The 16,038-nt window shown below is 39.7% G+C and overlaps 1 protein-coding gene across 1 annotated transcript in view; it reads left to right on the top strand.

The window, feature by feature from the left end:
* LOC133863673 (uncharacterized) overlaps positions 1-16,038 on the top strand; it is a 44,985-nt gene that overhangs the window by 18,303 nt on the left and 10,644 nt on the right. Inside the window, exons 8-11 of the mRNA XM_062299714.1 lie at positions 8,341-8,403; positions 9,505-9,576; positions 9,692-9,793; positions 13,404-13,478. Coding sequence (XP_062155698.1) covers positions 8,341-8,403; positions 9,505-9,576; positions 9,692-9,793; positions 13,404-13,478 — 312 coding nt within the window. The remainder of the gene's footprint in view (positions 1-8,340; positions 8,404-9,504; positions 9,577-9,691; positions 9,794-13,403; positions 13,479-16,038) is intronic.

Raw genomic sequence — 16,038 nt, 5'->3', positions numbered from 1 at the left:
AAGATGGTGCTGACATGCCTTTTTTGGTGTGTTTGGAATGAAATAAATAATAGGTGTTTCGAGGATTTGGAGAGGTCCTTGGATGAAATTTTAGCTTCTCTCTCTCTCTCTCGCCTTTTCTTTCTTTCTTCTTCTTCTTCTTCTTTATTTTATTTTATTTATTTTATTTTATTTTTTTAATACTTTGTATCTTTAGACGGTGGCTTTTGTGTCCCCTTTGTCGCTTATTTTTGGTGATTTTCTTGTTCGGTTTTGCGTTTTAGTTAGGTGCTCATCTTTTATGCTTTCGATGTACTTAGGGGCGCGTTATACTTTTAATAGGATTAGTTTATTACTATAAAAAAACATGGTATATTCTTAAGGAGAAAAACATAAGTAGCAAGGTTGTTCTCTGAAAGGAGTGTTTGATTTTGGCTTGGCTTGCTTATAATTGATCCTTGGTTAGGGAGGGGGAGGGGGAGGGGGCGGACCATCAATATTGGTTGATATTGTTGATGGCGTTACTTAAGCTTGTTTTATGCGTAGGTTGGGATTATTGCATACACGGGATATATGCTGCAGAAAATAGAAAGAAAATCCTATGCCAAGATCGAATTTATAGAAGAACATGTGAAGAACAACTACTTGGTTGTATGGCCACTCCTTGGCTATTTGGCAAAAACTTTTATTCTTGCTCCTTCAATGATATTCATGTGTAGCTTCAGGGATTATAAGACCTTAAAGTCTTCTCACCAATAACCAAGAATAACCAAGAGTGTGGGATTATAAGACCTTCAAGTCTTCTCACCTGCTCTTCAAAACTTTTAAAATTATTCTTGAGAATACTCAAGAATATAAAGTTCTCAGTAGATACTAGAGAATTGGAGTGCTTTGTGAGAGCTACAAGCTTTTTTATTTATAGGCTTAGCAGGAGAGACAGGATAATTATCAGCCATAAATGATCATTGTTTCATAGAGTAATCGAGATTTGGATTACTTAAAGAAAAGAAAAAAAGTAAATATAGTAAGGTATGACTTTGAGATGATAGTGAAAAACCTAACATAATCTAAAGATCTTAAGTTTACTGAATCCAAAATGATATCGTATCCAAAATGATGTCGTTTTAGTGAATTTAATTAAATTTATATTATGTAAAGGGAATGCGAATGCAGTTATAACTGCATCTGCATACCCTAAAACCACATCCGCGTTTGCATATGCGGATAGCAGATAGTGGTTAGGCGTGGATAGTGGATGCGAGCTGTTATTATCCGCCCGATTTTTTTTTTTTGATAAGAGAATTTTATAAAAAAACGTAAGACGCTCCTAAAGTACACTGGAAGTATACACAAGGACACCTAAACAAGAAAGGAAAAGAAAGAAAACAGGAAACAAACAGAAAAAAAGGCCCACTACCCACAAAACAACCCAGAACACAAAAAGACCCAAGGAAACAAAACCCACATGAAAACTACTTTCTTTTGCCTTTGCTACGACTAGACCCTTCATAATTGATTGAGCAAAGCAAATTCTTCAATTCCCTCTGGCCTTTCGGCTTGGAGGTGGATCTCGCCTTCGACGAAAGGATGGGGACCTGAGACATCCCCTCCAAAAGCTGAGGGAAAGACCAAGCACCTGACATAAACAACGCCATCCGCCCGAATTTTAACCCCTAATCAAGATCATAAGAAGCCTCGGGAGTTACAGTCATTCCTATTGACATTATTTTTGAGGAAAAACAACTCCCATGGTCCGTTTAGTGCATTACACCTACACATCAACTTGAAGCTTCCCACTTCACTTGATCAAGAAAAATCATCATGGTTGACATGTAACAATCTTCGCAAATAGAATGCCCAATTCAATTACCGACTACAAACATGAAAAGGTTGACCTGAACCGACCAAAACAGATCGCCTATGCGGGTTGACCTGAATGGGCATCGGGTTGATATGATAAAACCTGGTTTGATCCGGATAGGTGTCGAGTTAGACTAGATTTTGGGGCAGAGCGAATGGGTTGACACAGTCTCTGTTTAGATTGGACTCGGCCGAAACCATTTTTTTTTTTTTTTTTTTTTTCAGATCTGGGTTGGGCTCGGCCCAATCAAACTTGAGCTATCCTTATATTGGAATTCAACTAGAACTACAGACAGCCTTATCCCTGATAGGAATAGGGAGCAGTGAGCCAAACTGGGGTCTTCGTCTCCAAATCTTGCTAGAAATTCGCTGGAGATAAGCTAATACAACAGAACCAACCGATGATTACAACGCAACCTATTGAACAAAACCACAACCTGCCATAGTGACAATCAACCTTTGCAACAATCTCCGGCCACCATAGACTTCACCAACCACCATAGAAACGCTGATCAACACAACCACACCCTAAGTGATTTTTCAATATAGGGTAGAATTGACACCATAGGTACTAGTTGTGCCGTTTACACCAAACCTTAGGCTTTAATACATGTTGGGAGCGTTGCATGAGAAGAAAATAGAGAAAGAGTAGGTGTGATAACTCTCATGTACCCTCTCCCACCTCTTATTATATATATTTATATATGTTGTAAAGTTTAATACAATGACCAAAAGGCCCCTATAACAAATCCCTATCACCAACCCATTCTTCTAACCCTATCCAACTCTTCTAACAGTAGGAAACTAGACAGTCACTAGTCAGATGGTGGTAGTAACCTACGTTTTGTTTATTATATCAGAAATATACTAGTACACATTTCTGTTTTAATATGGCATCTAAGGGAGGGAGAGGGGGGGGGGGGGGGGGGGGGGGTACTATGGCCACAAAGTTTTTGAAGTTTTTTTAAGCAGTTTAGCTATGGGAATTTGTGATTGATATTTTCTTTTATTTTTTATTTTTTTATTTAATTATTTAATTATTTAATTATACTTTTAGGGTGTTGCTTTATTCCCAAGTCTGCTGGATGCAATAGTTAAAAGTGTGTCATTTGACAAGCTGGTGTCATTGAGTTTGAGAAGTTTACTCTTCATAAAAATTATTGGGTCAAGTTGGTTGCTAGGTATTAATGCAACTCCAACTCAAGACTCCAATTCCAAGTATGAGTCTTGTGCGGCACAACTTCATCCGAAGGCTGTTGATAAGAAGACCACTCTTATCCGAAGTCCTAGTCCTAAGCTAGGGTCCTAAGTTCAATTGTATGCTAAATGGATGAGAGCTAAAGAGTCCTAGCTCAAGTCAGTATAAGAGTCTTTGATTGTTCTGAACTCTTGTACTTCTCCTATATATATTCAATGAATGCTCAGCTATAGAGCCTGATTCACAGCCATATTATCCTAGTTCTATCATGGTATTAGAGCCATATCATTGACCAACGTCGTGATCCATGGCCCACTTAGACCCCGAGTCCTCTGCCTCCGCAAACTTGGCAGCTTCCAATGCCTCACAGCCTCCCCCACCACCAGTCCAGCCAACTGTTGTGTACACCGTCCCCAATATGAATCATAACCTTAGTATTAAGCTTTCCAAAGGCAACTTCAATGCCTGGAAAACCCAGATTCTCGCATATATCAAAGGTCAAGACGCATATGGCTTTCTTGATGGCTCCACTTTGCCTCCTGCCCAAACTATTCCTAACCCCAGCACAGTTGCCGGTGCCCTTGCAACCACAGTCAACCCAGACTTTCTTGCCTGGAACCAACGGTATCAAATGATCCTTAGTATCCTTATTTCTACCCTTTCCGAGCCATATGTCATCCATGCTGTTGGATGTGCGTCGGCCGCCTCTCTATGGAACACGTTCCTCACCATGCTTGCATCTCAAGCTTATGCTCGTGTCATGCAAATTTATTTCCAGCTTGCAATTGTCAAAAAAGGGCAATAACTCGATCACTGAATATTTCCAGACCATCAAGATGTTTAGTGACACCCTTGTAGCCACCGGTCAGCCTCTAAATGATTTTGAGAGTGTTTCTTTTCTCCTCAAAGGCCTCGGCTCAAAATATGATCCCTTTGTGACGTCTGTCACAACCAGAGTCGATCCCTTGTCTATTGATGAACTCTACGGTCACCTCCTCGCTCATGAGATGCGACTGGAACAGCAAATTCCAGCCATTGATGTTCATCCACCTGCTGCAAACATCACCGCCCGCACTTCAACTCCTTGGGGTGTAGGCTTCCGTGGCCGTGGCGGCTGACCTTACAATCGTGGACGCAGTTCGTTCTCGAGGCCACGACTCCTACTTCTCCCCAAATGCAGCCTCCTCTTCTCAGCCTCCCTATCAAATTTGTGGCAAACCAGGTCACACGGGCATCCGTTGTTATTACCGACAAGAACCACCAGTACCAGCAGTCCAATCCACAAGGATATTACTCCACTCTTGTGCTGCCAGCCGAAGAATTTTGGTATCCTGATACCGGCGCAACTCACCATCTCACTAGCCAACTCCAGAATCTCAACTTAGTTCAAGAGGAGTATCACGGCTAGGACCAAATCCGCATAGGTAATGGAACAGGTTTGAATATTTCTCACACTGGTATTGCTCTCCTTCCTTTGTCTCATTGTAAGTTCATTTTAAACCAACTTCTTCATGTTCCCTCCATCTGTAAAAACCTTCTATCTGTTAGAAAATTTGCCCTTGACAACTTTGTTTTCTTTGAATTCACTCTTCTTATTTTTTGATCAAGGAGAATCAAACCGGGATCCTCCTCCATCACGGGCACCTTAAAGATAGCCTCTATCAACTGCTTCCTTCTTCATCTAGTTCGTCTTCGTCGTCAGTAAATCAAGCTCTTGTTGGTGAATGCACCACTCCGGCCTCCTGGCACAAGCGCTTAGGTCATCCAGCTTTTCGCACCGTTCAACGTGTCCTGTCTCAGTTTAAGCTTCTAGTTATTTCCAATAAGGCATCTCCTTTTTGCTCAGCATGTGATCAAGCAAGGGGACATCAATTGCCATTCTATCCTTCTATTTCTAAAGTTTGTAAACCTTTACAATTAATTCATTCTGATGTATGGGGACCATCCCTAACTATTTCAGTCAATGAAAATCATTATTATGTGTCTTTTATTGATGTTTTCGCTCGATATACATGGGTTTTTCCTATTCAAGCAAAGCTTGATGTCATGCAAACTTTTCTTCATTTTCAAGTCTTGGTTGGACGTTTACTTAATCATAAAATCGTCAGTGTTTAATCTGACTGGGGTGGCGAGTATCGTAATCTCCATAAATACTTTCAATCCATTGATGTTATTCATCGCCTCTCTTGCCCTCACACACATCAACAACAAGGATGTGTTGAACGTAAACACAGACATCTCATTGACACCACGTTGGCATTGCTCATTGAAAGTCATCTTCCCCAAAAATTCTGGGATGAAGCTTGCCTTACATCATGCTACCTAATTAATCGCATGCCAACTATTTTGTTACAAAATCAATACCCCTTTGAAAAACTTTTTCACACAACACCCGACTACACCTTCCTAAACATCTTCGAGTGTGCTTGTTATCCAAATCTTCGTCCTTATAATTCTCATAAATTTTCTCCTTGTTCAAAGGAATGTCTTTCTCGGGTATAGCTAGCATCACAAAGGCTATAAATGCCTCCATCTTGAATTCGGCCGAATGTACATCTCTAGAGATTAGGCTTGGCAATTCGGGTTCACGGGTCGGGTTCGTGTCAACCTGACCGACCCGATTATGCAAACGGGTTCAACACGAACCCGACCCGATTATTAATTGGGTTGGAACCTGTGACTCGAACACGACCCGATAAACACGATTACCGAACTATGAAGGACTGAAAGGCTGACCGGCTGGTGGCTGAACGGAACCGCTGAAGCCACCGAACTATGAACAATCTAAACACTCGCAGTCTCGCAGATTTGCGAGAGTTTGAGAGAATCAAAGGGAGAAAAGTAGAGATGGGAGTGGACTACAGACTACTACAACATACTGAAGGTGAACCGGAACGCAGACGAGAAGTACCTGAAGAAGGCGTACAAGAGGCTGGCGATGAAGTGGCATCCGGACAAGAACCCGGCGAGCAAGAGGGAGGCAGAGGCCAAGTTTAAGCAGATCTCTTAGGCCTATGACGTGCTTAGCGACCCTCAAAAGCGTCAGATCTATGACGTCTATGGCGAGGAGGGGCCAAGTTTAACTGAAGAGTGAAGGGCCGAAGGTAGAGCCCTAGAAATGAGAGAGACAGAGGCTGAAAGTGATGAAGGCCGAAGGGCGTGCTGGCGTGCGGGTCAGTGGGTCTGTGGCTAGGGTTCTTAGTCTCTTCTCTTTTGCTTCTCACTTCTCCAGTTCTCCATTCCTGAATCACTCTTTCTATTTTTTTTTTAAAGTAACCGTGTATAATCGTGTTCGCAGGTTGACCTGCGAAACATGATTATAACCGGGTTGACCCGATTATGACCCGAACCCGATAATGCTAAACCAAAACTCGAATTTTTCGTGTCGTGTTCGTACTGGGTTCGCGGGTCGTGTCAAAAATTACCAAGCCTACTAGAGATGTCATCTTCCATGAAGACTGGTTCCCCTTTGCCACTGTTTCTACTATTCCTGAGTCTTCCCAATCATCTCACCCTACTATCCTTCCTCCACTTTTGTTTCCTCCTTCCACCACAATTCCACCAAATCCTCCTTCTAGATTGACCTCTCCTCCTGTTCACTCCCGGTCGTCCACTGGCCCCTCAACTCACTCTCCAGCAATTTCCAGCATGCCTTGTTCCAGTTCCTATGCAGATCCACCTGCTCGAGTACATCCTATGAGAACCAGATGACTGAACAACATTGTCGAGCAACGGCAACTCACAGATGGTAAATTCCGTATCCTGTTCCTCAAGCTCTAGTGGCAGCACCTACTTCAGCAACTCTTGAACCAACATGCTACTCCAATGCTGTCCATATTCCAGAATGGCGCAATGTTATGCAAACCGAGTTCAATGCACTTCTCCAAAATCAAACCTGGTCCCTTGTTACTTCCCACGCCTCTCAAAATATTGTGGGATGCAAGTGGGTGTTTAAGCTCAAAAGAAAAGCTGATGGTTCTATAGAAAGACACAAAGCTTGCCTTGTAGCAAAAGGTTTTCACCAAAAGGCCGAGGTGGATTATGGAGAGACTTATAGCCCAGTTGTCAAGCCTACAACAATTCGGACGGTTCTATCTCTTGCCTACTTTGTTGGCTAGCACATGAAGCAAATTGACATCTAGAACGCGCTTCTCCATGGTTTTCTTTGTGAAGATGTTTATATGGTGCAACCACCAGGTTTTGTTCATCCTAGTTTTCCAGGCCATCTACGGCCTCAAACAGGGCCCAAGAGCCTTGTTTTCAAGACTTGGTGACAAGCTACTTCAACTAGGCTTTGTGGGTTCTAAAGCTGATACTTCTTTTTTTCTTTATCGCACCAAGACAGTCATCATGCGTCTTCTTATCTATGTTGATGATATAATCATCACAACCTCAGATCAGGCTGCTATTACCTACTGAACTTTTGCAGCTTCTTAATGCAGATTTTGCTGTAAAAGACTTAGGTGATGTACATTATTTTCTTGGTGTTGAAGTACTCAAGCTAGATTCAGGTCTGCTACTTTCTCAGCGTCGCTATATCATGGACCTTTTGAAGAAGACTAATATGCATGAAGCAAAACCGATCACCTCTCCAATGGCTTCTTCCTCAGCTCTCTCGGCATTCATAGGTGATCCAATGGAAGATCCGTCTCTCTACCGCAGTACAGTTGCTCCAATTCCAACTATGAGTCTTGTGCGGCACAACTTCATCCGAAGTCCTAGTCCTAAGCTAGATTCCTAAGTTCAATTGTATGCTAAATGGATGAGAGCTAAAGAGTCCTATAGATCAAGTCTGTATAGGAGTCTTTGATTATTCTGAACTCTTGCACTTCTCCTATATATATTCAATGAATGCTCAGCTATAGAGCACTGATTCACAGCCATATTATCCTAGTTCTATCACTAGGGAAATACTTCTCTCTCTTTACATTAGTTTCATTTATGTGCATAACCTAACAAGAAATGCAATTTACTTGTGATTTGTTTGGGTATTCTCCGACTTTCTGTAGATTTTTTTTTAGATAGTTTTTTTTTTTTTTGGTTTCTTCACTCCAACTTGAAAAGCTCACGGTCGGCTACAGAAAAGTTATTTGAATTTCTTTTTTCACCTGCCTATGTGCATTGTTGACAATGCTTGAGTGGACTTGATTTGTCGTTATGCTAGTTTAGTGTGTATTTCTGCTGTAGTAATTTATTCTTCTAGTTAATTTAGTTTTTGACTGGTCATATCATATTATAATCTTGTAATGTATTTTGGTAGAATTTAAAATGTTCATAGATGTTTACTTCCTGATGTGTGGCAGGTTAGGCTGAGAGATTACGAGGCAATGCTAATTAACTCACCCAAAGATCCAATTGCCCTTGAAGTGAGTCATTGATTGTTATGCAGGATACCAGTTCTGTTTGTTTGTTACTATATGCTACTAATAGAAGTGTACTTGTGGAGGTTTGGCTGAGTTCTTGCTATTAATTTAGTTTATGCTATGTCAAACATATTTTTGGTGCCATCATATATGTGATAGGCTTTGGATCTAAACATGTCATTTCATATTTCAATGAGGAAAAAGAAGGATAATATTTAGTCTTAGCTGCTGTTTGTTTCAGTTCATACTGGTTGAAACATGCAAATAGACGAAACTGTCCGTGTCAAAACCCATGTTCTATGGTCAGATTAAGAGTCTCAACCTAAACAGGGGAATTTGGTAGCTTTCTATCTACACCAAACCGTTTACCCAGTTATGCTGGGAACTTTTTTAAGTGAATCCTGACCAGAGGGAGTGAGAAAGAGAGTAAAAGGTAATTCTTATAAATGAAAAATTAAGGGTGTGTTTCGTAAAGTTTTTGTAAAGTGTTTTTAGTTGTGTTTTAGGTTTTAAAAAGAGTTTTTGAATAGGTAAACCTTGAGAAGTGTTTGCAGTAGGATAAAATTTGAAAAGTGTTTTAACCCCACAGAAGAAAATTCGTTTGGTAAATTGAAAATTTTTTCTAAAAAGCAAAAAAAGTGTTTTTTTTTTTTTTTTTTTTTTTTTTTTTTTTTTTTTTTTTTTTTTTTTTTTTAAAAAAAAAATTATTATTAGAAACAAACCCCAAAAATCTAGAAATTAGGGGTGCCCACGCGGCTACTCCCTCTCTTCCGTTGGGGGTGGGCCTGCGATCACTCCCTCTTCTCAGTTTGGGGTCGCCCTTCTCCTACTTGATGGCGGTGTAGAACAAGAGAGAACCTCTATCACCCAAAACCTGAGTCCAACTGGTTGTGAGCTAAACATAAAAAGAGAAATGACAGAAAAAGCCCCTGACTAAACAACCTCTTGAACATGTTCAAATGCTACGGAGCCCATGCCAAAGGCCTAGAATGAATATATTCCTTCTTTACTCTCTGTTTATCTAATTACATTCCAGGTTTCATCAAAATAGGAATATATTTCCAGTGCCAACTATTCTTCATATATTATAGATTGGATTTGTAGGGAGCTGCAGTGACCTCGGCACAATTAGGAAAGTATTCTCAGGCTTCCACTCTGCTTGAGGACTTGACAAAGGTATGCTCATGTTTTCGTGTTGGATACTTTTATGAATTTTATTTGCCCCAAACTGGACACTCTAATCAGTTATGCTTCTAATATAATTTTTCAACTGATCCTTTGTGCTCTATAGGAAAAACCAAGTGATCCTGATGTTTTCCGTTTGCTTGGAGAAGTTAAATACGAACTCAAGGATTATGACGGGAGTGCTACTGCGTATAAGACTGCCCAGATGGTAAGTCTTCCTCAGATGTGCAGGATAATTTGCTGCTTGTTGCTGTTTCAGATAACTGTCCACCCTGACCATGCTTGACTTCAGTATACCAAAGAATGAGTCCACATTTATTAGCATTGGGCACCTACTAATTAACATTCTTTTTTGTCTGTATACACTTACCGATGCATGCTATTTAGGGTGGTTGTCTGCATCTACAGGGATTACTTTCAACTCAAAACTGGTTAGGACGCCCTATCATCTAGAACTTGCTCTAATTTGAAGATTAGGGTTTCCTACGATCAATCTAGAGGGGAAATGAGGGTTCAGATTTTAGGATGTGTGCATTAGAAGGGTAGTCTAGTGATTGTCGAGGAATGGAATTGGAAAAAATGTAAGAAAATGCAGATCCGAGGATGCAGGATCTTACTGGAAGCAGCTATTTAAAGGCTCTATTGCTGGCTAGGATTAGGTTTAGTAGTGGGAAAAGTTTTGAAAATCATATAGGTTTATTGTTTTTAATGGTGTAACAAAATGGCTAATGCTCTGGGGTTGGAAAGAGTAAGAAAAAAAGAGAATTTGGGGGAACTAGTGTGTGACAAGTAGCGAAGCTGCTTTACTGAGTTTACAAGTTGAAGAAGTGATTACTTTCCCCCGGGTATATAATATATATGGAAAATGATTCTTGCACAACAGTTGTGCAACTGTTGTGCAAGATCTTAGAGATATGGGGTGGGTTCCACGTGGGACCCATCCTATGTCTCTAGAGTGGTGCACAACAGTTGCACAACTGTTGTGTACCAATTATTCCTCAGTATATATATATAGCATGTCTGGCCAAAGTTGATCTTGTCTTTATCAGGAGTCATTTTCCTTGGCTAACTGTTAAATTTAGTTTTTCTCTTATCTGCGGGTTCTTCAGTTTGCTGGCTCCTGGAGTAGATTAGTTAACATATATGTTGGTTAGCCATATGGGATGAAAGATCATGAATAAAAGCCAAATTACATGAGGACACCTAAATAAGACCAATGAGCCATTACTTTAGACCATCTAATAGCCAGTGGAAGTCCCAAATTAGGCCTCTTTGTATATTTGCTTCTTGTTGAGCCTCTTCTATATCGCATCATGCTAGTGCATAACCAGAGTTTTCTTTCTTCTTCATCCTTTTTTTTTTTTCTTTTTTTTTTTTCTTTTTTTTTTTTTTTTTTTTTTGTGTGTGTGCACGCGCGCTTGTATGTGGGCATGTACACGTGTATTCTTGTTTATCAATTTTCTGATAAATAATGTCATATCATTAAAAAGTACAGAGGGGCGCAACCCTAGTACACACAGGAAGTATACCAAGTGCTTCTAAAAAAAAGGAAACAGAAAAGCAAGAAATTGAAAACTCTGAAAACGTAGCACGACTCGGGCTATGATGAGCCAAGGCCCATATAAATAAAGTATTAAGCACGTTTCGACGCAACTCCAACAACGGTATTTCTACATCTTCAAAATGCCGAGCATTATTCTCACGCCAAAGACCCCACATGACACATGAGGGAACCTGCTTCAAAATTTGCTTAACTTGACCACGACCCAACAAATTGCTCCAACTACTTAACAAATCCAGCACCCGTCACGGCATGAGCCACTCCACCCCAAACAAACTATTAAAAATGCTCCACATATCATGTGCAACGTTACAACGAAGTAAGAGGTGGTCAATGGATTCCCCACTCTTCTTGCACATATAACACCACTCAACCACCACTATATGATGCCTACACAGATTGTCATGCGTCAAGATATTTCCTAAGGCTGTTGTCCACACAAAAAACGACACCTGCAACAGAGCCTTAACATGCCAAATTCTCTTCTAAGGAAAAGAGAAAACCTCTTGACTAGCTAAGTGTTACGTACATATGTTAGGCGTAACAAAACCCTAGTAAACCCTAGTGGCGGCTGAGACACATATGGAATGTAAGGGAGAAAAAGTCAGTGCTTGGGGAGCACGACTTTGGGTTGGGAATTTCCTAGAAATAAGGGGTTGTTATCCCCCTCTAGCAGCCTAAGAATAAGGGATTATAATCCCCACTAGCAGCAGAATTATAGGAGACCGAATAAGGGAATTATACTTTCCCTAGAATCGGATATCAAGCATTTATTGCCATGTTAGTATTGCACCCTATTAATAAGGGGTTTTGGAGAAATAAAGGTATGCTGAAATTTATCAAAACACAACTCCAGTAGTTGTTGGGAGTCATGGGTACCTCTGATACCCCATTATCACTTCACCACCTTCACCATAGGTAAGCTCAGGAAAATCGATCCTGTGGCTTTGCCTCTCACCAAACCAATCACCCGTTCACAAACACAGGCCCGTAACACTAAGGCTTTATAGAATGACTTCACTTCAAAATGCCCCCTCTTAGAGAGACTCCAAACTAACTTGTCAACCGCTCCATGCCAAATCTAATGAGAATACAACCGCTCATATAAGGAAAGGACCATCTCCACCTCCCAATCTTGTGCAAGGTGCGTAAAGACAACATTCTAATGTGCAACTCCATCTGGCACATAGAAATTTTTTACCACATAGGCGTCTTTAAATCAAGCAATACTGAACAAAACTGGATAACAAAGCTTCAATGGCCTATCTCCATGCGCACAAACTTATAAAAATTATCCCACCCCCTTCGAATATATCAGATCACACCATTTACTACGTACTTAACTTTATATTTGAATCCATATATCACCAAGCCCGTCAATGGAACATGTTCCCTTCCCATGCTCATCATGCACTCCTAAGATGAATCATGAAGTTGATCAGAGACTGAGAGCTGTCCCATTTTATATAGTAGTCTATATTCATTTTTACATATGTTAATTTCAATGAAATGAGTTGCAATGCCAATTGTTCGGATCACATAGCTGCTGACATCCAATCAATGAGATATTATGGTTTGCATGATGGATTCTGAATGAAATTATTTCAGTTGTGGGATTAGCAAAAGATGTGTCCTACAAAAGGTAATTAGGGTTTTAGTAGAAAGTTATGCACGAGGTAGCATGATCTTGCCCCTCTCTCTCTCTCTCTCTCTCTCTCTCTCTCTCTCTCTCTCTCTCTCTCTCTCTGTGTGGCTGTTTAGCCCGTAAACTGATACAAATTAATGTTTAATGTTGATACTAATGGCTTTTATATTTTGAGAGATTATGTTCTATTGACCTGGAAACATTGTTCTATTTAGATAACACATTGTACATAACTTATCTAAATATAAGACTTGGAATGCAGATTCTTTTAGATGAAATTTATGCACAAGTAATATAAACTTGTTTTTTTGGATGAGATTTACATTTATCTGTTCTTTGTCTACGATTATAGTATTTCATGGATAACCTGACTTTAGATTTTTTCTTTCCGTGTATGTTGTGTTTCATTTGATTTGCATTAGTGTATGATGAGGAAATATGTAAAATTGATAATCACATGTATATAACTGAAAGAAAGTGCAGGAAGCAGAATTTGAAGCTCTTTATGCCATAAGGTGCTTTTATTTCATTTTAGTTGAGGAATATCTGCACCAATTATTATTAACCTATTTCACTAGGTCTTTTAATAAATACGTTCTCATTACCTAACAGGTGTCTAAAGATATCAATTTTGAAGTTTTGCGTGGCCTTACAAATGCATTACTTGCGGCTAAGAAACCAGATGAGGTTTGTCATCATACTTGTAGATTGAAACTAGCACTGATTCAAAATGTAAAATCGTTTTCAATGGGCTTATGTTTGTCATTCCATCATCATTCATTGTGTTGATGGACCATGTGGGGCTGGCCAAGGGTCCTTGCACTGACAAATGCCATCATGTTATGAAGTTTTCTACACGCTTAGTTGATTACATGTTTTGGGTTAGAGGTATATTCTTAGAAAATATAAGCTAGCTTCCTCCCATGAAGAAAAAGCAAACACAAACTAGCTTTCTTTAGTTTTGATTAGTAATAAGCCAATCTCATTAAAAGCATGAGGCGCCTCTTAGTAGACTAGGAGTATACAAAAGGAAACACCTAACTAGGGAAACGAGTAAGAAAATCAAGAAAACTAAAAGATAAGAGGAACACATAAGCCGTAGTCCAAAGATATAAAGTGTGATAAAAGGAGTATAGGATCTCCTCAGAGGTCTTCTCCACGTCCTCAAAGTTCTGGTTATTTCTTTCCCTCCATAAGTACCAAAAAAGGCAAGTGGGCGCCATTTTCCACTCTGTAGCACTCCTTGACCGACCTGAAGACACCAACAAGCGAGCAGATCGATAACCCATCGTGGTATAATCCAAGACAACTTAAAGTTACTGAAGAGAGAATAGCACAAAGCAGAAGCCACATCGCAATGGAGAAGAAGATGGTCCATGGACTTCTCCGTCTTCCTACACATGCAACATCTGTTTATCATGATAACATGACGATTCTTGAGATTCTCCAAGGTGAGGATCTTTCCAAGAGTCGCTAGCCACGAAAAGAAGGCCGCCCTTGAAGGAGCTTGGGTACGCCACACACACTTCCAGGAGAAGCGAGTACCTACAAAACTAGCCAAGGAGTGAAAGAAAGACTTGACCTTGAATATGCCTTTTTTAAAAGGGACCCACCAAAGCTTGTCTTCACCGCCTTTTCTAATTATAACTGAATGCAGCACCTGGAAGAAAGAAGCAAAAACATCCACCTCCCAATCATGCGCTTCTTTAGCAAAGCTCACGTTTCACTGGTTGGAACCACCCAAAAACTCTAAATTATTTGCAATAGAGGTGTCCTTCACAGAGGGTATACCAAACAGAGCTGGAAAAGCTACATTGAGAGTCATATCCTCACACCACAAGTCGTGCCAAAAGCTAGCTTTCTTTAGTTGAAGTCAATTGTTGTCAAGCGCATTACTTTTTGAATCCGAAAAACATTGATGATGGTTGCAAGTGTTTGAATTCTCATCTAATGCTTTTGGGATATTGAATCTATATTATTGAGGTTTCTGTTGAAGAAGGAAACTTTGATATGCGTTTATTACCTGATTTGGTTACATCTTATTTCATTCGTATTATTTTAATAAGCAATTAAGTGTTTTTCCATAATAGGTAGTAGGACTCTTCTATTTAAACTCATGTAAGTGTATGAAGCAATGCATTGGAATCAGACAATATTCCTCTTCTTCTTTCTCCAAATTCCTTGTCTTTTTATTTAAACTTGGTGTTAGAGCGGGTGTGGTTGGTTTTCATTTCTTGGGTTTTTTTGTTGGTTTCGTCGATGTGTCGGCGAACTCAAGTTCAGTTTTCATTGGTGGCCACAAAAGACCGACGTTCGAGATGCTTCTAGAACACCTGCGTTTTGGGTGATTCAGTGCCACCAGCGTCACCGGTGAACCTATGACGATTGAAACTTCTCATTCTCGATTGGTGCATGTTTCACGAAGGGTGATTGTATGTGGGTGAGGAAGGCTCAGTGGTTCAATCTAGCGTAGGGTTGAATTTTGAGTTATGGCCCACGGGATATGTGAATTATTATGGTTGAAGATTCTATTGAAAGAACTCTGATATGATTATAAGGATTCGATGAGATTATATTGCGAAAATAAGGTTGCCATTAATATTACTCATAATCCTGTTCAACATAATTGAATTAACCGCATTGAAATTGATACACTTTATCAAGGAAAAATTGTGTGCATGATTAATTTGTACACCATATGTGAAGATGTGAGAACGACTTGCTGATATTTTGACGAAGGGAGTGTTTAGTAGCACTCTTCATTGAGCATTATGCAAGCTGGGCATGTGAGACATCTTTGCCTCAGCTTGAGGCGGAGTGTTGAAGAAGGAAACTTTTGATATGCATTTTACCCGATTTGATTACTTTTGATTTCATTTCTATTTTTGTAATAAGAAAAAAGTATTTTTCCATAATAGGCAATAGGACTTTTCTATTTAAACAAGTGTATGAAGCAATAGATTGGAATAAGACGATATTCCTCTTCCTCTTCTTTCTCCAAATTCTTCGTTTTTCTTTGTTGACTATTTTTGGTCTCTCTTTTGGGATAAATAATGATTTAATATGATATTAAAATAGGAGTTCTAAGTTCAAAGCCTGTCTATATAATTTACTTTATATTTCAATTAAATGTTTCACGTGTTAGTCCTTATTAAAGAGGAGTTTAAACACACTTGAGGGGAAGTGATAAAATATTAATTAAATGATCAAATTCATCTTTTTTCTATCAGCCTTAAGCTTTTAAGGC

Source organism: Alnus glutinosa, chromosome 3 (genome assembly GCF_958979055.1).
Source record: "Alnus glutinosa chromosome 3, dhAlnGlut1.1, whole genome shotgun sequence".
Taxonomy (NCBI): Eukaryota; Viridiplantae; Streptophyta; class Magnoliopsida; order Fagales; family Betulaceae; genus Alnus; species Alnus glutinosa.
This window is presented reverse-complemented; position numbering and strand designations above follow the sequence as displayed.